Genomic DNA, 23146 nt, shown 5'->3' with positions numbered 1-23146 from the left:
AAGTCGAGCCTGGTCCCAATTATATATAGTCTAACCGAATACAGGTAGTGTCCCTTCTGTTGCTGTAGGTCTTGTCTATTTCCGATGCACTTTTCTTCAAACCAATCGGTCAACATTTGCTTAATGTAGCTTTAAATGGGAAATTTATCAGCTGACTAAGTGATGAAGCCAGAAGAATAGACACAACTTCAAAATGAGATGCTCCTGAGGCTGGAACTCCATTTTCCACTATGAGTTTTGTGCAGTGGCTTTGTAGGAATGTAACTCCCAAAGCCAGCATCTGACTTTGTTGGGAGATATTTCTCCAAAAACATCCACTGAATGTTGATTGAGCCTCTCAGCTGAAGATGAACCTGTTAGCAAAATATGAGTCTGGTAAGTGTTTTGGATTTAGTTTTGGGTTTTTTCTCTATGCCCACTCACCGCCACAATGAGCCACTTGAAATTCTTGGTCTGAAAGCACTGAAAGTAAAATGTTTAGATGTTTAAATATGTCTCAAGTTGAGATTTCCATGCATAGTATTTGGAGACCTGCTGCATGTTGTTATAAAATAAAAGCCCAATGACTACATAAATGATTCATGAAAAAGTACATATAAAATTAAAAAAGGAAATAAAAAAAATAAAAAGGTTTCCTATTTTTGAATCTCTATCCAATGTACTATCCAACCAGTAGTAGTATTTTGTGTATTAAAGGTGTTTTGATTGCCTATTGATTGTCATTTGATTGTATGCCTGTGGAATTCTGGGTAATGTAGTTGGATTAATCAATTCAGCGTCAAAAGTGAGTGTTAGGGGTGTTGTGAGCTGACATTTTGGCAGCAGTGGCTGGTGATCTCAATCAAATGTCAAAAGTTGCTTTGAAAAGACATATGAAACTGCTGCAATTAATTACAACTAAACAGGCCCTAAACCATCAACATTTGTATGCCGGGATCAGAATACACGATATGTTTGTATTTCGTAACGGTCATGGACCATTATGGACCAGTAGGGTAATCAAATTTGCTGTGAGCTGGCTTCTGGGCAATAAGGGCAAAAACTGTAGGGGCGCACAAGTAACCAAATAAATGTTAAAAAATAAATAAATATGCAGAGACACATGCAGATTGTGCAGGCCCCCTTCATGTTTTTTTAGTGAACACTGTCACACATCAACTTGATGGCACATGTTGTAGGTGTTGTCAAACTCGGTAAAAGAAGGAATGACACAGTCCTCTTTAGGTCAGGATGTTGTGAGTCGTCCCAGTTTTTTCACTATCACATACTACGCAGGACAAAACAAGACACCCAACACCCCATTTCGTAGCCACGTCTGTTGGGTTAGGGCCATTATGGGGCCGATATCGTGTAGTCTGATCACGGCATTAATCTAGGATGATTCTGATTAAAGTAACATGACTTTCACCTTTGACAAACTGACCAGTGTTAAAATGTTGATGATAGCTCTACGGGATAAAGATAAATGGAAACATTGCTTTCTCGCTACCCCCAACAGTCCTTTGTGACCAGAACACCCCCATCTCCCGTCCACACGTCCTCGGTAAGTCGTCCTACCCCGCGGATCGTACCTTTCATCAATCAGTGGCGTCTCAGGAGTTTGGCAAAGAATCCAGAAGATGCCGGCTTGTCACTCCCCTCCTCCTCTTCTTTGGCCTGGGCCTTCTCCTCTCCCAGCCCCAGGTCCCCCTCTAGTTGCTCCAGCTCCGACTGGTCCAGCAGCTCAAAGTCCTCCGCCTCGCTGTCCGACTCCTCAGCCAGCTCCAGCAGCCTGGTGGTATCTGGGAGTCTTGACCGCGTAGTGTGGGAGCTCAGCGCTGTGAAGCCGACCGCTGCTTCTATTCTCTCCTGCATGGCAGCTGTGACAGCGGCGGCGATGAAGTCGCCCGCCATCTGGTTGACTAATTCAAGGGCTTTGTCGGTGGTTTGGTCTTCGTGAGGAGAGGGTGTATGCTTGGATTTGATTGGCAGCTGAGGTGAAGGCGAGGGAAGGCCGAGGCTGAAGTCATCGTCATCGTCGCCATTGGTCGTTGTGCCATTGTCAAGTGAGGGGAATTCTGGAAGGCCTCCAATGAACACTTCTTCTCTGTCAAAGTCTGTGAGGTAAAAGAAAGATTGTTTAAAAAGCTATGGTAATAAGAATTTGATGAGCAGTGGCAAAGCAAAACAATATCAGACAAATATTATCAGAATGCAAGCACAAAATGTACCCTCTGAGTTCTCAGTTTGTGGTGTGTGTCCTTCTGACAGGTTGAAAGTACCGTTGTCCGTCCACGTCACGTCAGACACCTCTGTGTCTGATACAGACATTTCCTTACACACTGTGGAGTCAAGCTGTAGGAGGAAACACACGTGAAGACTTAGATTTCAGAACCCAGACAGAGCTGAGCAGAAATAATCTAACTGGATGAGGATAAAATATAATAGAGCTGCCTTGTGTACTATAGTTGATTGGTACTTGAAGGCCATAGGATACAGAAAGAGTGCACAGGGAGTGGCCTGTGTGCACAGGCTGACAACATCATATCAACATATTTCTGGATCATTTCCTCAGAACACCAAGACATGTATGGTTAAATCCATCCTACAGTGGCTGCCCTCTGCAGGATCGGTTAAATCCCAAATCTGATTCTCACTACATTGTGCTATGCCTACATGTATGTGACAATACGTAATACTGTAAAATTTGGATATGTGAACAAATGATTACCGCAAAATCTTTCATGCCACTTTTCATTTATTTCACTTATCAACAAAATAAAAGGTGACAGGTCGGGGTTTCGGTACTTAATAATAATAATAATAATAATATTAACGGTTCGGGTCCACATCTCTATGCTTAATCGATAGTCCTGCTAGTTTGATTACTCATCCCTCTGTATTACAGCCACTTTATTTATAGAATGATGATTTAAAGGATCCAGTGTTGAGACTTTACAGGGCAGCGTACTAAGTGAATATAATCTGTAACCAGGTGTTTGGCTTGATGAGCAAAATCTTTTGGGAATTCACTTTAGCACAGGTCTCGATGCTGATGTGCATCATGTGTACTGAATTTCAATTAACTTTAACCAGAACCAGTCAGTCAACAGAGGCATCATTAGATTGAGATGAGATAATTAGCCAACCTTGGGAAACATGGAAGAGAGGTCCGACTCGATGCCTTCTTTCTCCGTCTGAGCCTGCATCATTCTCTTCTCTGAAAGGAAGAAAACATGGATGACACGCTGATTTAGTTTTCTACTACAATATTGAATATAAAAAATATAAAATAAGTTAAGGAGAAGCTTGTTGGGGCATGATTAAAAACAAAATAATTTCCAGTTCATAAAAGGGTTTCCATCTGCTGTTTCATTTCTCTTTTATGAAAGTAAAGAAGAAATAGAGGACAAAACATGACATTTTTAAAAAAAATTTAAGCCCCACAATAAGCAGGTCATCCAAAAATTTGTTGAAGCTGTAGGACAAAACTTTTTTTAAATACTGACATTTCATAATTACCATGTTTCTCTTTGATTTTCCGAAGGAACTCCCCGATGCCAAAGTCCAGCTTCTGCAGAACTGGCTTTAGCCACAAACTCACCTCGTGAAATGAGATCAGAGGCCACAGGAAAATGCCCAGCACTGCACAGAGGTCAAGAGAGAAGAAACAAGGGTTTTTGTTTCCATAAATTCCGTGAACATACCAGCCATAAAAAAGTAATTTAAAGTAAAAACTTTATTTGCAGAAACAAATTTCCCATCATTGGAATACAGTATGCTATGCTATTTATCACTTTATAGTGATAAATAACATAAAATACTGTATTTTAACCTCTACTCTAACTCTAACCTTCTGAGCCTATCAGTAACATATATTTTACTTAGAACAACTGGATTGGCCACATAATGCATTGCTTTGATATCTCACATCTTTGTTGTGCTGATGACACACAGCTATATCTCTCATTTAACGGTCACGACTCCATGAAGCTAGACACTATACTATGGTAGTACTAGGTTATTTCGGTGGGGAAAAGCATCGCGTTTGGGAGGCTAAAGTCTATCCACCATTTTTTATGTATAAAGAGAAATGTTCTGAATATCAGTGAAGGAGTTTTCTTCCAACGAGAGTTCAACTAAACTAAGAGTGTAAGAGGTTTAGGTGCATGATAGAAATTGTATCATCATGGGCAAAACTTTAGTTTACTCACCTAGAATATATGAGATAACAATCCCTGGAATGTAGCGTCCTAAGACAGCAAAAAATGTGCAGAAACTGCAAACCAGCAGGCAAAACTAGAAGAGAAAGAAAGCAAACTCACACAATGTTTTTTTATACTGTCATGTAGTCACAGTATATAGTAAGTATCAGTTACTTTCCTAGGAAAGGTTCAACATTTTTAATCTTGATGCCCAAAACCAAAAATTGTCATATTAACATTAATGTAAAAATTAAACAAACAAGATACATTTTTGAACTTTGGAGAAAGCCAGGCTCACTGTTTTCCCCAGCTTGCAGTCTTTACGCTAAGCTAATCCCCTCCTGGCTCCATACGCACATAACATACAGAGATAAGAGTCCTAAAATGTTGAACTAATCCTTTAAAATGCAAAAAAATGATCACATGGACACCCTGGTCATGGAATAATTGCTTCATAACAATTTCATCATGTAGTATGACCAGTTGTTTATTTATCTGATAAGCTGATGCATATGGCAACATTTTGTGAAAATTGTAAATATTTTTCCAACAACGTGGTTGCAGACTCGCCATCTGTTGAAACTGGTACACAAATGTTTCAACTATCTATTATGATTATGAACTGAAACAAGATTCAGCAACTGCATGGAATAAATAATTTCTAAAAATATTTTTTTATTAGTTTATTCCACTTTAAAATCAATAATAGGTTTATGATTTCCGACCAAGTCAACATTTCTAACTATGTTTGCAACATACATAGTGGGCTTCACTGCTCTGGCTTGTTTCCACCCAAACCTGCTCCGCCATGTAAAGTCCCAAATATCTGTATTTGAAGACCTGAAAGCCTGAAAGCCTGAACACAACATGCTCTACTGATGAAACCCAGTAAAGAGAGTTCAGGTTATTTTGGGGTCATCAGCCGACTCTGCCTCACCTTGCCAGGGTTTTGCTGTTTGAAAGCCGATGTCTCCTGGAGGAAGAGGTTGAGGGAGTCGCTGAGCTGAGGTCCAGTCCCAGAGCGGCTGTCCTGGCCTGAGTCAATGATCTCCCAGCTCCAAGAAAGTAAGAACAGAAGCAATGTTAGTCCATTTTAATTTAATTCACGTTGACAGTGTATTCTGCCACTACACAGGTGGCATGTTGTCTGACTGGCTTTGTTTAATAATGAAGAAAAACTTGCTCTAACCTTATTCAAGTAGTTTTTGTCACCTAAACTTGAAACAATGTGCTGCTGGTCTAGCTTTGTTTGACCAGTAAGGGCACTGTTAGTTTGGGGAAATATATCTTGAGACTTTGTACAGCACTTTCTTCTGGCTTTGTCTTTAAAAAACAAATAAAGTGATTTGACTTGTTGGTACGTGTAGATGGTCAGCATGTCGTTACTGATATGCAATGACTCTGCATTAAAAATAGTATCAGCATTTGACCTGACCAAGAGAGGGATTGAAGAGGTTTATTTGAAGGCTTAGAATTCTACTGGTTGAGGGTCATTGATGAAATTTAGTCCAAGAAAATAGCCAGTCCAATGTAAATGTCATAGTCTAAATTAAGAAGCCTCCAATACAACTGGCTAGATGACTAAACAGACATGTGGTAGATGGGAATAGAAATGTAAAAGTGCTTTCCGTGCTGTGGTACTGCCATCTGGTAAGGTATGAAACTTTACCCTCCACATCGAGGGTTCCCACAAAGCATCTCCTGTTTAAGCTCTACTATCAGCCCTCGTCCTCACTTCACATAAAATAGCTATAAAAAGCACACATGTGGCTCATCTGTAGGTCATGTGCGATAAATAGATAAGGGTGTGAGGCAGCCAAAGTCCTGCTTCAGCTTTTGTTTCACTGGCTTAACTAGCAATGGGTTTTGCCATTGCTGGTTTCCTAAAAGGTACTACTATACTGGGTAGTCACAAAGACAAAACAGATATACATTGTTAGCATTCAAGAACAACATATTACTTTGTTTTTTAAGCATACCAATGGCTGAAGTCAAATTTCCACTGTGGTTCAGATCAAATTATTCAAACAGTGTACTTTAACCGGGGCAAGGTCAACACCTTTTATCAGATTAAATGACAATATACTAAATTTAAATCCAACAGAGGATGGAAACATGTCATGTGAAAGCAGCTGTCCTGGAAACAGCTGGTGTGAAATCACCATGCAGATCTAGTTACCATAACAGCTAAGCAGTTAACACAGCTGTGGGGTTGCTGTGCTAATTGGAAAATATGTGACCGTGGTCTTAAAGAGGTTATTCATTTCTATAAGAAACGGTACTTTACGTTCCGAGAGTTGTCCACTATTTTGACTTTAGGCCTCGCATACCAATCATCTTTCATTAATAAATTGTTCAACATATCTAGTTGATGGTGTGGTCCTTTCAGGTGAAAACCACAGATGTCAATCTCAGTCAAGTCAATCAATCACCAAAGTCATTAGAGTACATCCTCTGGGAACCCTAAATGTCGGTACATTATTTTGTGCCAATTGATTTAATAGATGTTGAGATATTTCACTGGATAAGTAAACATTTTAACCTGCTGGTGGTGATAGAGGAAGAGTCAGAAGATCACCAAAGTCATAACAATTCATACTCTGGGGACCATGAATGTGATTACCAAATTCCAGGGCAATTCATCCAATAGTTGTTGAGATATTTGTCCAATATTGGATATTTGGATCAAACTGGACAAACATATAAGGCTGACAAACATAAAATATTACTATCCCTAAAAAGCCACACCCTAGTAGAAATTGAATTTCAACTCAAAACACTGGCTACCAGCTTTAACCCGAAAAACACTTGTACAGTTTGTAATGGTTTACATCAGTTTAACCATATTGCTTGCTAAAGGAGACAAACTAAACCCACAAGTCCTTCCATTTTTTTATTGAACCCTATTACCCTTTCTGCCCCCTTTAATCCCATCCAAACCTCCCTTCCCCCAATCATGTATTTGCTAGGTTGCAAGGAACAAGCATGAGGGGCCACAAGAAGCGACAATATCACATATATCCACAACCCCCACCACCTGACCCAAACACTCAGCCTTGTCTCAGATAACCCTGATTATGCCATCTCGACTTTCAGGCGCATGCATCAGGAGGCTGATTTCCAGGGAAACATGATGGGTTGAACATGTGACATTGATTCTTGGAAAGTATCGTAACGTTTCACCACATCACAGATCGCCTGGAGAGTGGAAGTAAGTAAGTATGATTTTTATGTAGCACCTTTTAAAACAACATACATATAAAGAATTGTATTTTGAAGCAGACAAGAATCCTTTTTAACTTCAGTTGGACTGTACGTTGGGTGGATTTATATTCCCATCTGTCTCTGAATGCCGCTGTTCTCAGAGATTGTCAAGTGAATTACAACTCGCTAGTTTTAATCCAGACGCATTTGCACAACTTGAGAAGAGAGTCATGCTAATGCATATGGTGTGCAAAGACATTTTTCAGCCCTTGTGTCACATGCTGTCTGAGCTCCACAAAACACTTTGGATACTGAGAAGCGGATATATCACGTTTCTTCGCTCCAGATCATTACAGACCACCACCTCCATCACCCACTGGTTTGTCAATCAATCAGTAAAGAAGTGTTTTCACAGTGGTCTGAAGACTTCAGACGTCACTCCAACAGGAAAATGTCCAACTTTCAACAGAGAACTTGTCACGTCATGGGACTACCAGACAGAAAAGGAGGGCAGCTGTCGGGCAGATGTCACTTTTTACCCAACCAGTAATCTCTGAAACACAGAGAGCAGCATGTTTGAGCCTCTAACAAGCCCGGTGACTGCGCTTTAAAAATAGAGCGAGACAAACAATGCAATTTGATTGGGAAGGCATGGGTGTAATGTTTACCCACCTGCCTGTGTGGGTACATAACATAGAAGCCCTGACTCTGAAGCAACTAATACCTGTTTATGTTCTCCAGAAAGCCATGTATACAGTAAGCTGACATTAACTGTGTGAAAAAGCAGAGTACTGGCTGATCGAGTTTACAGTGAATGCCTTTGCAGAAGGCCGGTCTGGCTAAGGCACTAAGCCAAAAACTACAAGTAATATAAGAGACCTGTGTTATGGACGCATGGGGAGCGATGACGCAATGACGTGTACCACTTTCCAAGTATATCTATGCCGTGTTGTTCATGTTGTTGATCTATTTAGTATGAAATTAAGTATGAAATATGCCCAAAATATTGAACCAACTTCCCTTGTCATGAGTTGAGGTCATAAAATACGTATATTTAACACTGATTGAGCAATTCCAATCACAAACAAGTACAAGATTGCAGTCCCCTATGTGATATCTTATAGTGTCAGCAAGCAAAGTTTCAATTTAACCAATTCACCAAATAAACATTTAAAAAAAAGAAATCTCTTCTCTTTTTCAGAGCTACGTCGTCAGTTAAAAGTAACCAGGGGTAACTAGGATGCTGTTGCTGGAAAGACATGTTGCTGCTGAGAAAAGCTGTAAATTCTTTAAGCACCACAAACAATTTTCCATTTTCCAATTTTTATTTTGGCAAGTTAGAAATCTCTGAGGCATATTTCTCAAAACCTAGACAAATAAAACCAAACTAAAGCCATTACGATCTGCATGGCAGGATACCACAAGAAGTAAGTGAGAAAACAAAAATGTTGTTTTGAGATTTTGGGTGAACCAACCCTTTAAGCTCTTCTTGACTATCTTCAACAGATCACACACAACTCCAGCCATACCTCAGTCCTGCCCCACGATCTTCAGGAGACATCTCAAGAGCTTCAGGTACCTTCAGAAGATTTGACGATGCCAAACGCTGGATAGTCAAGATGATAGAGACAGGTAGAACTTGTCTATCTAGTAGAAAAGACTGTCGGCACAAACTCAGAGTTGAGCCAAACTCAGGTTTTATGTGCCACACAGCGCAAGAGCAGTTTGTGTTTATACTCAATGAAGCTCCAGTTGGTGTATTTCAAACAGCCTTGTCTAAAAATAACCGGTCACACTACATTCCAACTGGCAGCCATCAGGGGGACAGAGGGATGGGGTTTGGGGGGTCAATACCCCTCCACTAACACCACCAAGACATCAACCTCCCAAACATGGCTCCTCTTGTGTCCGTGACATGGCATGGACAACAGGATGAGAGGGGGCATGTGACTGCTAATGACAGTGTTTCCCAACCACCTGTATGGGCTGAAATATGTGCCACCAGAAACTGAATTTGCATCATTTTTATTTGAATTTGAATTGCTAAACTTGAATCATTGCATTGAAAAACTGAATCTGAATAGTAAAAGTTGAAATTGAATTTATTGGTTTGGAACTGAAGTCCAATACAATTTGATTCGATCCTCACTGAAAATGTGACTATATATCCTCACATTCAGTTCTCACAATTCAATTTCAAGTTACTGTGACAGACATCCCGGTAGTTCCAAGCTACGATGGTTTGGAAATGTGCAAAAAAACATTTGTTTTGCCGACACTAGATTTCAAACAAAAGCCAGACACTATATGTTACTAAGTTGCTATGAGCTGTAAATTCACTTCACTTCTAAACAGAAGGCAGAAGATAACGTTATCTCAGAGCCTGACCTGGCAAGGCCTCTTTTTCTCTGGACGGCTGCTTCTGTCTCACTCAGAGTTACGCTGTGTCCACAGCTGCCTGTACTGGAGAGCAGCACGAAAGCAAAGAGCGCTCAATCTGCCAACTAAAACGTCCCCAGAAGAACACCGCACACTGACACACTGACTGACAAAAGGGGCGTCCCTAGTCCACCCTACCAGCACCTCGATAAGATCACTAATTGACACAAAGTATGTCATTCTTTTGACTGATACCAATTTGAATATATAATTAAAATATTACACAGTTGTACACATTGTGCTACTGCCGGCATGTGTTTAATTTCACATTGTTTGCCCCAGGAGAGAGAAATGTAAATCTTCTAAATTAAAAGCTTGTGGAGACTGAAAAGACAAAAACAATCCCCGACAGTAATGATTTGGGCCTATCAACACTTCTGTCGTATCGCCCTACAATATCTATAATCAAATCTATTTTCAGAAAAGAAATAAGCTGTCCTCTAAATGCTATTTTACATCATTACGGTGGTGCTTACTACAATGTAGGCTGTGTTTTATAGCTTTTATGATCATAATTTCTAGCATAACAAGGTTGTAAACTTTTAAGAGTTAAATATTGTTATATAGGGTACACATTAGCTTGTAAAAAAAATAATTTCTGTTAAGATAAGACACTTGGTCAACGACATTTCAAAGTTTGACCAAACAAGCCAAACAATGTGTGTAAATATGTGATTTTAGGATGAAAAATCTCAAATACATTAATATTTCGACACCACGACTCGTTGTTTATAGAGCCTATGACTTGGTCACATCATTTGACTGTGATGAAACAGTCGTGGTTGGTTTGTTGTGTTGTTTTCTACCAGTCGTCCTCCGTCCAACCAGAAGGTTCGCTCTGAAGCACACCCCCCCCCCCACACACACACACACACACACACACACCCTCCACTGTGTCAAGTGATCCCATTGGCTTGACTGCTTCATGTCACAGCTCTGAATCATTGGAGAAACAGCTGAGTCACATACATACACACACACACACACACACACACACACACACACACACACACACACACACACACTGTGCTCAGGTTTCACAACTCTTATGGCACTTTGTGTTTGTTGTAGGAACAAACAGCAGTCTTTCCTGAATGACGTGTTTTTCTGATATTCACACTTGATGCCTCTCATGCTCCATATGTGTTTTCAGTGACGCAGGTGACAGTAACTTCATAGGTCAAGATAAAACAATTGTGAAACTTTTGTGAAAGAAAAATACTAACAATCCAACAAGTCAAAACTCTCATGATGTCTCATGATCACCTAAAACAGTTACAAATGATGAAGTTAAAAAGTGATTAAAATAACGTACGTAACCTACTGGGTTTAAAGTTAGTGGTCAGGCTAAAAGAAACCAACTGTTGGTAGGAAACAAGACGTGAAAGTGGTTTTCTGTGTCAAAGAGTCAAACATTTCGTTGAGCTTTAAAACAGAACAGATACATTGGCTGATCCTAATTAGAGTGACTTAATTATTTCATATAATATTTTATGGCTTTGTTTTATGCGAATAAACACAACTGAAGCGTAGTTTGGTCAGAAGTTGGCACTAGAAGAAGAAACAGCTAATCAATCCTTAGAGTTAAAGGTTCGCTAAAATCCCATTTAACTTTTTCAACAAAGGGGGAAAAAAAAAAACTTTTTTTTATCGAATTTCTCGGGTTCCATTCAGCTTTTCTAATGCAATACTTCAAAACGTGCATACAAATGGCTGAATGGAAAACGACTATTGACTTCCATTCATTTCCTGGAGACTTCTCCTAACCCTAACCCCCTAACCCTAACCGCTTCTTGCCTAATCCTAAACCTTACCCTAACCTTAAACTTCTTAAGTCTTCACCCTAAATGTATTGATTTACATTATGAGGACTAGCATTTAGTCCCCACATTGTGACCCTGTAAACAGATGTATGTCCCCACAATGTGTAATACACACACATACAGAGTCACAACAGGGAGGGACACTGTTGGCTCAAACGTCCCAGCTGTCAGCTTTGCCTGAGACTTGCTCTGGGCCTGATGTACAACTACCCCAGACAACTCTGACCGACAACAGCAGGTGACAACAACACAATCTAAAACTCCCTGCTGGCCAAATGTCACGGGGACAGAGAGAGAGAGAGAAAGGTAAAGAGGGTAAAGAGAGATGTTTAAGTAGTACTAAACATGCAAATTAGGATAGATGAGCCTGTAATGAATCCAGCTGCTATGATCAAACATCAACCAGATAAATGGAGTTCTACTATGACAGTGTCAACACAACCTGATCAGTGTAGGCATCACAAGACTTCTAAGCAGGACAGTATTGGATTGTCTTGAACTGTACAGCAGTGAAGTCTACATATCTACACACCATACTACTTGTTGGGAACATTTGTCCGACTACAAACATGGTTGTGGGCCACATGCAATGTTCTAAGCCAATCATTTCAGACCATCGTGGATTTCTTAAAAAGTAAAAGACGTAGATGAGCAGAAAGGGAGTTGATTGGTATATTTGTAAAGTGTAACCAAATAAATAGGTTTTGCAGGGTAAGAAGGCATCTCCTCCATTCACTTCCATTCATAAATGTTAACTTGTTGTCAACTATTACATTTCTTCACTCCTCTGTGACAGTAAACTGAATATCTTTGAGTTGTTTTCACCATTTTCTAACATTTTATAGACCAAACAACTAATGGATTAATTGGATTGCAGATTCATCGACAATTTTATATTTTTATTTTTTTGGGCTTTTCCGCCTTTAATGGACAGGACAGCTAGGTGGGAAAGGAAAGAGAGAGGGGGAGGACATGCAGGAAATTGTCCCAGGTCGGACTCGAACCCTGGACCTCTGCGTCAGGGTATAAACCTCTATATATGTGCGCCTGCTCTACCAACTCAGCTAACCCGGCCACAGATTCATTGACAATTAAACTCAACACAAAATCAACTCATAATCAATTCTCCACTTCGCATTCAGTCTTTCTAACTCTGATTATTGTTATTATTGTAAGATGGAAACCCAGCTCGTAACTTTATACCCCAACCCTCTGTGAGGCCCATCGACCTGGACTCACCCAGCTGTGTTATATAACTCAGATGTGTTGCATCCAGCCTGGCGCCCACAAGTTCCTGTCACCTTCTCTGAATCCCACCGATCCTTTAGGGCTGGCATCGAGTAACAGACAACCGCCCTCCCCCTCACACACACACAAACACACACACACACACGTTTGTTTCACTATCTTTGTGGGGACCCGTCATTGACATAATGCATTCCCTAGCCCCTTACCCTAACCTTAACCATCCCAACTAAATGCCTAACCTTAACCCTTACCCTCACCCTCACCATAACCTTATTCTAACCCTAATCCTAAAACCAAGTCTTAACCCTCAAACAGACCTTTAAAGTTGTGGGGTCCAGCATTTTGGGACCCACAAGGCTGTGCAGACCCCACAAGTATACTGTATTCCCCGGTTTTTGGACCCCACGAATATGGTAAAACACACACACACACACACACACACACACACACACACACACACACACACAAACACACACATACACTACCACACACACACAATCACTTGCGAAATAAGGTCAGTGTGACGAGTGTGAAGCAGGCGACTGACCACCTTCACAACTTGGTCAATTGGTTCACAAATTAGCAACATGGATCGTTTTACTAAGTACAAAAAGAACATATCTTAAATACTTTGCTGCTAATTGAGACTGAGCATGTTTTGTGCACCTGTTGTTATAATAACCAACATGTAAAACAAGATGCTTGTGTATCAATTTTTAAGACAAACAGTAAGATGTAAGATCTATGCTGCTATTTGGAGAGGATGGCTCCAACAGAATTTCGTTGTACTGCATACAATGACAATAAAGATCTATCTATGTGGTTCTTGCAGTACAACTCTCCGGCCCTCCCCATGAATGTAGGTGCACAGTATAGGGTTAGAGATAGGGCTGCAACTAAAGATTATTTTCATTGTCCATTAATCTGTCGATTATTTTCTCGATTAACAAAATTGTTGTTTGGCATATAAAATGTCAGAAAATGGTGAAAAATGTCGATCAGTGTTTTTCAAAGCCCAAGATGACGTCTTCAAATATAAAAATACAATATGGGACCTTTAAAAACCGAAACTATCAAGACGTACAGGGTTGAATAAACTATCATAGTCTTTTTATCATGGTCTTCAAGACCATGTGACATGGTCTAAAGCTCCCAAAAAGATGGTAAGTGGACCTTTAGTTGAGATTTTTTTTGTCTATCTGCTATTTCCAAAGAGTTCTTTTTAAAGGTGACGAACAATATGCATTAAATCAACTGCATATAAATAATCACAACTGAAACATTACCTTACCCTACATTACCCAAAATACCTGATGTTGCATGTCGATCCTGTCCCGAGTCCACAGTCTGTGCTCCCTGTGGTGTTTGAGGTCATGTGGGGATTTGTAAACTCTTTCATATTGTCCCCTGAACAGACTGAATGTGCTCAGGCTCCACCAAGTGGTGAAATGTGAGGAGGGGATTACAAACACGTCCAGATAGTGTGTAAATCCAGCGAGAAACGTGGACTAAACTTCTAAAACCATTATAAAACACACTTAGAAATATGAATTTTGTTTAGCATAGTAAATGCTAAATATATGAGGAAAAGAAAACTATTCACTGACTTTTCAGAACTGCATGTTAAACCATTTCAGGAGAGTTATGTTTAACATTTCTTAGAAAATCCATCATAAAAGGTGGCACCAGTGCCAATTTTGTTTAAAAAAATAAAATGGATAGTCATATTTTTTAGGCTTAAAGGTTCTTTGTCATATTATCAATATGACTTCGTTCTTTAGGGTCCTATCTTGCACCTGGCGCAGTGCAGCACAAAGTGTCTTTGCTAGTTTAAGACCGACGCAGTTGTCAATTTCCAGTCCAGCGCCCGCGTCGTTTAAATAGCAAATGCACCTGCGCCCATCTGTGCGCCCATGGGCGTGCTGGTCTTACAGGGAGGTGTGTTCAGGTGCATTCTGGGCATGCTGCATTCTGGGGGTATTGCTATCTTGAGGCAGCGGGAAGTGATCGCGCCATTGACCAACAAAAACCTGGTCTAAAGTCAATAACGCAGCATTTCATTGTTATTTTAACAGCGCGTTAGTGAAATGCGCCTAGGCTCGTGCACAGCGCGTGCACACTATGCTTGTTACACACACAGGGACGCGCAGCAGCACACACACATGCAGAAGATTACAAATAAATATATTACGGTGCAAATCCTCCATCATAACAGCAATGCTCCAAGGTCCAAACGCGCCTGGCTTTTAAAGGGAATGGGAGATGATCTCTGATTGGTTGATTGCATGTTACGCCCAAAACACACCTCTGATTAATGAAGACACTAAGTACAACCCTTTAGAACCATGCACCCGGCGCACAGACCCTTTATTCCTCCGTCAAACTAGCAAAAGTGGATTTGGTCACGCCCTAAACGGACGTGCGCCGCGCGCTTCACGCCGTGCGCTTCACGCCGTGCGCTTCAGATCGTTAAAATAGGGCCCGTAGTGTTCCTGGCTGTTGTAACGACAGAAGTTTTGGTTGTTGCAGACTTGGCCTTCAACCAAGTCCAGTTGCCCTTGATTTTATCCCTTCCTTGGATGGATTGGATTATTGGATTTCTTTTTTTTGCACATTCTGCACTCAATCCATTCAGCCTCTTTTTTCTTATGTTAAACAGCTATTTTGTATATTTGTTTCTGTATTTATCGTTTATTTGACAGCAATCTTTAACATGTTTGCTTGTTTATGTATGCACCAACCACCGAGGCAAGTTTAACTTACTTTGGCAGTACACCCTTTTCTTTTCGAGTCTTTTTATTATAAATTCAAACCACCCAACAATATAACGGCCAACAAGTCCAGCTGAAATGATTAGCTGATTAAACACTTAGTTGATTGAGACAACTATTTGGATCTTTTCCATTTTATGCAGAAAAATCCTTACATTACAGAAAATGGTCAAAATAGTTGTCTTTAAGTACATTTTCCTGATGATACTTTTACTTAAGTAACATTTTCAATGCAGGACTTTTATTTGTAAGAGAGTATCTTTACAGTGTGGTATTAGTACTGCTCTCACCTATTTGCTACAAAAATGTTTGCTTCCCTACAGTGCCCTTAATACTCCATGGTACCTAATCGACTAATCTTTCATGTTAATACTAGTGTATCACAAGGTAAGGGGGTGATCTGTGACCTGAAACTGAGTCCTCACATGGTTCTCAGAGAGGATTAGATTAGACAGTCATGTGTGACCAATCAGCTCTGCAGGGCTGCAGCTTCTCAACCATCCAGTGCAGATTTTGGGACGAATGTGCTCTCGGAAAGGATGTACATACGTATGATACATCTGCGCATTCAGTTTGACGCGACACACATTACTAGTGCAGTCAGGGAAACTGTACACTATATCAGCAAGGCGAGACTCAAATTTAAGAGAAAGAAATCTTTAAAAGTCACCAGAGTTTTCGTTTTACAAACATTTGACATAGCCAGACATAATCGGAAGGCGTGAATACTCTCATTATTCACATTACCCATGAGTGGGCAGAGCCACAGAACCACAGTTTTACTCGCTAATAGAGGAACAAAAGGAGGACAGAGGATCCAGTTTCACTGTAATTAACATCTGCTTTGTTTTTTTGTCTACATTATCCACAAGACTTAGCATGTGTTGCCATGTAGAAGAAGTGTTTAGAGCCAATTGAGGGTTACTTTGTTGTTGGAACAAAACATTATCCCACGTTGACCCAGAATCTCTCTCTCAGGAGCATAATCTGTAGATTCAGCTCACCTTTAGACTTTCAGGCTCAGTGATTAGATGTTTCTAACTGAAATAAATATTAGAATTAGAATCCTTTCATTTGAACCCTTGTGTTGTCCTAACATGGATGCATGCGTGTACGTTGTATGGAACTCATACAACATATACAGTACATCCGTGTTCTTCGCAGGTAAGATTAATGGTTACTTCCATTGCATTTTGGTTGTTTTATTTCATTTCATAGCATTTGAAAAAACATGTTTAAATGGTTTCAAAACATCCTGACCAAAAACTTTGACATGAACCAGTCTGTGACTCACTCAACATCCTCTGATCTTAACTATTCTATTAGTCCAAATGATCCATAATATCTGCTTTTTTTTCAAACTCAAAAATGAGGTATAATGTCATTTTATTCAGTTTATTGACCATGAGCTTAAAATGTTGACCCGGAATGACAAGTTCATGGACGACGTTGAAGACAACGCAAGGGTTAAAGTACACAGACTTGCACCCTTTGACTTTTAATCACAGAAACAGATACTGTCTAACTCAGTTGTTCATCTTTTCTACTGATGATGTGCTTCAACTGTCCGTCATCTAACAGTGTCTACGAAATGAGTTTTTACTTCCAGAACCAGAACTGTTTAAATACATTTCCTTTATCATCAATTATCTATTAATGAGCAAAAAACTAATAATTCCAAACCCAACGTTCTGCCAAAAAGGTAAAAATGCAGTCTAGTCTTATTAACTAACACAACATATGGGCTAGTTAGTCCAGCTGAGCTTTTAGCCTAATCAGGGTTTTTTTTTATTGCTTTTTAATGTTTTTATGTAAAGCATTTTGAATTGCCTTGTTGCTGAAATGTGCTGTATAAAAAAAACATACCTTGCCTTTTCTTACCCTCACTATCCTGTAGCTATAAGCTAAGCTAATTAGCGAACCTGCAGACCTTTGAGGCTGATAAATGAACTTCTTTTACTTCACAGATGTATTTTTAAGTTTCTTTTAAGTTTCTTCTTTGCCAATTAAATCCACCCATAAACTAACCTAGAGCTGCGACCCCGCCCACCAACTTTTCTCAACCAATAACACGATCCCTACCCTATTAAAACCTCTGTAACCGCTGCCCAACACCAAACACATACAGAACAAACATTCACTTCCGAGTCCTACCTTGCAGTCATGCTGCGCCATAAGTGAGCTCCTGTGGGAGAGAAGACATCTATTATTCATCGTCATCACTGAGTAGGTCACATCATTGTAAAATGGCATAATATGAGAGGACAGGAACAACTATAAGGCTGCTGTAAACACAGATGATTACTGACTATGTAGAAAAAGAGCAGCTGTAAAACGTTTTCATAGAAGTTATAATTGTTCAACTGACGGTCATATTGGACTGGTCCAACATGAATAAATAAATAACGACCATGTCTACAGAACAGGACATGTTAGAAACAATACAAATAAATATTAAAAAATATTGCATACTTATCGCGTCACTTTCGATATAATATTGCGCAACGTGATATCGCGATAACGATATTGAGTCGATATATCGTGAACCCCTATTGGAAATGACAGCCTTTGCTTCGTTTTAAATACAACAAACGATTTGTTGTATTTTATGAAGAATACAGAAAGCAGCAGAACTGAGAACACTTTTATTTTGTGTTGATTTATCGCAAGTAACATCGTTATCGCGATATTCAACAATGTTATCGCATGCTTTCCTCATATCGTGCAGCCCTGATAGAAAGGTATACGTGTTTGCTGACATGATACGTGTGTCTAAATAGGAGTGGACTAGAGAGCAATGGTCCAGCTGATGGGTCACCATCTGTGTCTCATCTTCATCGCAGACTCGTCCTTCATCATCTGGAAATCTGAGCTGGACTCACGTGAAGTCGCGTGGATAAACTGCTGCCAGTGTTGTTCTTTCAGAGCTTCAATATTTTCTCGAGTCATTGATTCATTATCATAATGATGGATGAATATCCATATTTACTCTGTTTTCATATAATATAGTCTGTTAATACACTGCATATATCTCTATTATCCTTACTACTATTATAATGTTACTGCTGCTACATTGGACATATCTGTACATGTTGTTCATACATTCTTCATATTACGTTGCCATATTTATTCTGCTCTGCTAAACTGCTAATACACTGCACATATTTATATTTAATTTATATTACTCTAAACCACCTTTTGTAAACCAACTGTACTGTACTGTACTACTGTCTACACTGCACAATATGTCTAGTCCTTAATGAAATGTCTCATTTTGTCCAATTAAATGTAAAGACAAGGAAGAGACGCCACTTTTAAGTTTAAACAACACAGTTTGGGGATTTTTATTAACTAGGAAAATGACTTACAGGACTAATCTGTTATCAAAAGAGTTGCTGATTCATTTACTGTCCATCAACTCATTCATTATTTTAGTTTCCTTTCTCATAAAAATAATCATACATCACAGAAAATCCACATGATTACTTATTTTTTTCATATTTTGGAATTGATTTGCATTTTATGAGAAAAACGGCTACTATTTGTACTCTGCCCTGCCCCTGGGGTATACTGTATGAATAAGGTATTTTGGTGTTACCTGTGGATCTGGACCGAGCGATATCTCTGGCGGTCACCGTGACGACCAGCAGAGCCAGCAGGCCGGCCAGGAGGCTGTAGGCTCGGAAAGAGCTGAAGGCCATGAACCTGAAGAGGAACCAAACAAAGGGTTCACTCATATCAGACACGATACTGCTTTTTCAAGGCCGATACCGATACTGATTATTAGAAGTTAATGAAAACGCATTTACAGTGAAAATGAAAATCTTTAAAGTGCTCATATTATGCTGTTTGGCTTTTTCCTCTTTCCGTTTATCGTGTTATATATCTTTTTTTTGTGCACGTTATAGGTTTACAAAGTGAAAAAGCCCAAAGTCCCCCCCCAAAGGGACTTACCATCTCCAACAGAAAACACTGTTCACAAACTGCTCCAAACAGCTCTGTTGTAGTCCAGCCTTTACTTCAGAGACAAACGTGGTCACTTTGGAACACACGTTATAATGCTCGCCTAGCTGCTAGCATGGCACGCCCTCATACTCTGCTTCTGACTGGCTAGTAGTCCTTACCTAGGTACTGTCAGGGCACGCCCTCATACTCTGCTTCTGACTGGCTAGTAGTCCTTACCTAGGTACTGTCAGGGCACGCCCTCATACTCTGCAACTGACTGGCTAGTAGTCCTTACCTAGGTACTGTCAGGGCACGCCCTCATACTCTGCAACTGACTGGCTAGTAGTCCTTACCTAGGTACTGTCAGGGCACGCCCTCATACTCTGCTACTGACTGGCTAGTAGTCCTTACCTAGCTGCTAGCATGGCACGCCCTCATACTCTGCTTCTGACTGGCTAGTAGTCCTTACCTAGGTACTGTCAGGGCACGCCCTCATACTCTGCAACTGACTGGCTAGTAGTCCTTACCTAGTTACTGAGCATGTGCGACTCCCAACAAAGATAGAACAGAAGTGAGATGTCTCACTCTGTAGCTAAAACAGAGAGCTCAACACACAGGGTGAAAAGAGGAGCTGCAGCAATGTGCAGTACAACAAAAAATATGGTGTTTTTTGAAAATTAAACCATGTAAACCTATTCTGATATAACCTCTAAATACAATTATGAACCTGAAAATGAGCATAATATGAGCACTTTAAGTCAAAATTAAGATTTTGGAATGTTACAAACTCCAACACAAAACTTTGTTAAAATGTTTTAAGCAATGATTTAATAAATGAGAAACTTTGAACATAATCCCCAGTAACAGAGAGTCAGATAGTGTTGTGGGCGGGACATTAAGTCAGACTCAGTGGTGAGTCAAACTGAAGCAGAGGGACAGACACAGAGCTGTAGCCGAGCCAAAGTAGACCACTTTTTAATTCATTAACTTTATCGGTTATCAGGCAAATAAAACAGATACAGATCATCTGCAAACTTCCAAAAAAACGGCCAATAAACAGCCAGGGCTGATAATCTGTCTATTACAGCATCGTCATCTTTACTTACATATGTCAGTATCAAAGTCCTTTCTAAATTAACAAACAACAGTACTTATTTTATAGGCTGATTCCAGTGATTCTGGCTACCGCCCTGAGTATACAGTACATTTGGATATAATGGTGGGTGTATGGTATGAGAAGCATTAAGACATATTTAAAGCAATGTGTGAACTATTTCTAAACCACAGATTTTTCAACGTCAGGAATATTATAATGCCTCATAAGATACAGTATAAAGACTACATTTTGGTTCATTTTGGTCGCTATACACTTGACCGTAAACTGAGTGACTGTATGCCCTTTACAATATGATTCCAGTAGGCTACATACTAATGGGACTTAAAGAAAAAAACAAAAGATACTGTAGCTACATAGGCCTAAACTTAGATAAAGTCATTGCAATTAGGGATGTGCAATTAATCAACTCTGGATGTGATTTTTAATCATGAAAACAATGTATTATGTATTCATTTGTGTTGTGTTCTGAATAGTGGAAAAGTATTAATGGACATTTCACAGTTCCAAGGTGTTTACACTGTCGATTTGTTTAACTGTTTCTCTGTTGTTTAAGTTCAATAAATCCAACATCTTTCCAAAAGTGAACGAGTAATTGTTTTAAATAATAGTTTTTTTTCGATATTGACCAAAATCTATCGAGCAGCCCTGATAGCAATATTATTATTATGTTTTACTGAGGTTTGGGTGATCCAAAGTCATAAATAGTTTTCCTGTAATTGGGTCATTATACGACAACATTTCCAAATCTTAAGGTTGGATTTTTAAAGGACTGTTTTGAATGGCTATTTTTCAATGAAGTAGATCCTTAGCTCTTGGGGGGAAGAGACCTTGCTATGTCAGGCTATCTAATATTTTTATTTTTTCCACATATGATCAACATTTATCTGTTTTGTCAACCATGTTACTGACATATCAGTTACTGTTGAAAAAGGTTTAAATACATATTTAAAACAATCAAAAAAAATCTGATAGCCTATAGGCTATTATGAAAGTGAAACCCCCGTTGTTCACTATGTGTGTTTGTAAAGTGAGAATATTGAGGAGTGGTATAGATTTTAACAGTGTAATCAGACTGGGAGTGTGTCTGATATCCCTGCGTCATGATGCCTACCAGATCACCGTGTTGGCTGCAGCAAACAGGGCTGAAGTCCTGCACGGTCTCTGCTTCCAGTTGACCAGGCCGGTGAGACGACACCATTGACGGCCGGGAGGCGTCTCCTTCCCGCGGTGTGCCGGGCTTAGCGGCCCTTGCGGCCCGGAAGCCGTCTCCCCGCAGCCCGCGGTTCCTGTTTCCCGGCTCCCCAGCATTGGAAGACGACCCGGGGCCCCTCCGCTCTGTCGCTCAACTCCTCCAGCAGAGATCAGAGATCCGTGTCAAGTTACACAGGTGGTTTATGATAGTAGTTCCAGGACGCTTTCAAAATAAAAGCAGCTACGATTAGAAGGACAACATACCGTTAACAATAGCAGTTGGTAGCCTGTAATTAAAGCGTTAACAATGCCTCCAATAAGCCTAATGCATTTTTTTTTCTCATTTAACCCTCCTGTTGTCCTCTGGGTCAAATTTGACCCATTTTCAAAAAGTTTCTATATCAGAAATGTTGGGTTTCTTTCAACCAAATTGTCCAAACAAATAATACTCTTTACAAGTAAAATATATGATTAGTTCACTACTTTTATTGAATTTGGGTGTTTAATTTGATTTGATAGCATTTGAAAACAAAAATGATTTAAAGTTAAAAAAAGTGTCAAATGTAAAAGTTTTTTTTTAAAGTAATTAAAAAACACTTGGGGGGAAAAAAAGCTTAAAAAATGCAGAAAAATCTGACAAAAATTTCAAAAAAATCGACAAAAATTTCAAAAAGAACGACAAAAACGTCAAAAAAAACTTGGGAAAAAAACGCTTTCAAAAAAGTTGGGGAAAAAAATGACAAAAAAATCGTGAAAACATACTACAACAAAGTGTCGATAAAGTTGACCAAAGCGTTGAAAAACGAGTTTTGATTTCATTTAAAAGTTGGTTCCCAACCTAAAGACTCCTGAAACACAAAATAAATCTGGGGGGGGGAGTTACTAAAGGATTCATAGGATAGAATAGGAGGGAGATCGGTCTCTGTAGACAGCCCAGACTCCACAAACGGCAACAAAAACAAACTGCACCGACCTGCACCACCAAACATAACAGAGTTCCAGCCAATAACAGACAAGAAGGAGTTGGTTGAGTCATGAATGCGCATTGTGGAAGTAGCCTACGTGCTAATGGTGCTGCGGTGATGTGTTCAGGGGACAGGCAGCTAGCGGACAGTGAGTGATGTTTGCTGTATGTGACAAAAAATGTTGTAGCCTAAAAAAAAGCGTGACATCGCTTGGAGCACCTTTAACTTTAAGAAAAAAGATGCTGACTTGTTTAGTGCA

At 39.7% G+C, this 23146-nt stretch overlaps 1 protein-coding gene across 1 annotated transcript; it reads right to left on the bottom strand.

The window, feature by feature from the left end:
* Window positions 1–311: 311 nt before the first annotated feature.
* Window positions 312–22123, bottom strand: retreg1 (reticulophagy regulator 1). Its single transcript, XM_078265071.1, has 9 exons — window positions 21843–22123; window positions 19268–19374; window positions 17824–17854; window positions 5122–5239; window positions 4194–4278; window positions 3502–3624; window positions 3129–3199; window positions 2211–2334; window positions 312–2096 (listed from the first exon to the last, which is right to left on the bottom strand). Exons 1-9 carry the CDS (start codon window positions 22037–22039, stop codon window positions 1582–1584), a joined length of 1371 nt encoding a protein of 456 aa, XP_078121197.1. The 5' UTR covers window positions 22040–22123; the 3' UTR covers window positions 312–1581.
* Between the last annotated feature and the right edge of the window lie 1023 nt (window positions 22124–23146).

Source organism: Sander vitreus, chromosome 12, assembly GCF_031162955.1.
Source record: "Sander vitreus isolate 19-12246 chromosome 12, sanVit1, whole genome shotgun sequence".
Lineage (NCBI taxonomy): Eukaryota > Metazoa > Chordata > Actinopteri > Perciformes > Percidae > Sander > Sander vitreus.
This window is presented reverse-complemented; position numbering and strand designations above follow the sequence as displayed.

Bases quoted from the DNA above. Each gene is read 5' to 3' on its own strand.
- retreg1 (XM_078265071.1), bottom strand. From the start codon at position 22,039: ATGCTGGGGAGCCGGGAAACAGGAACCGCGGGCTGCGGGGAGACGGCT. The intron at 19,375-21,842 runs GTAGGCATCATG...GTTCCTCTTCAG, and splicing joins GCAGCCAACACGGTGATCTG to GTTCATGGCCTTCAGCTCTT. The intron at 5,240-17,823 runs GTAGGACTCGGA...ACTTTCTTGGAG, and splicing joins TGGCGCAGCATGACTGCAAG to CTGGGAGATCATTGACTCAG.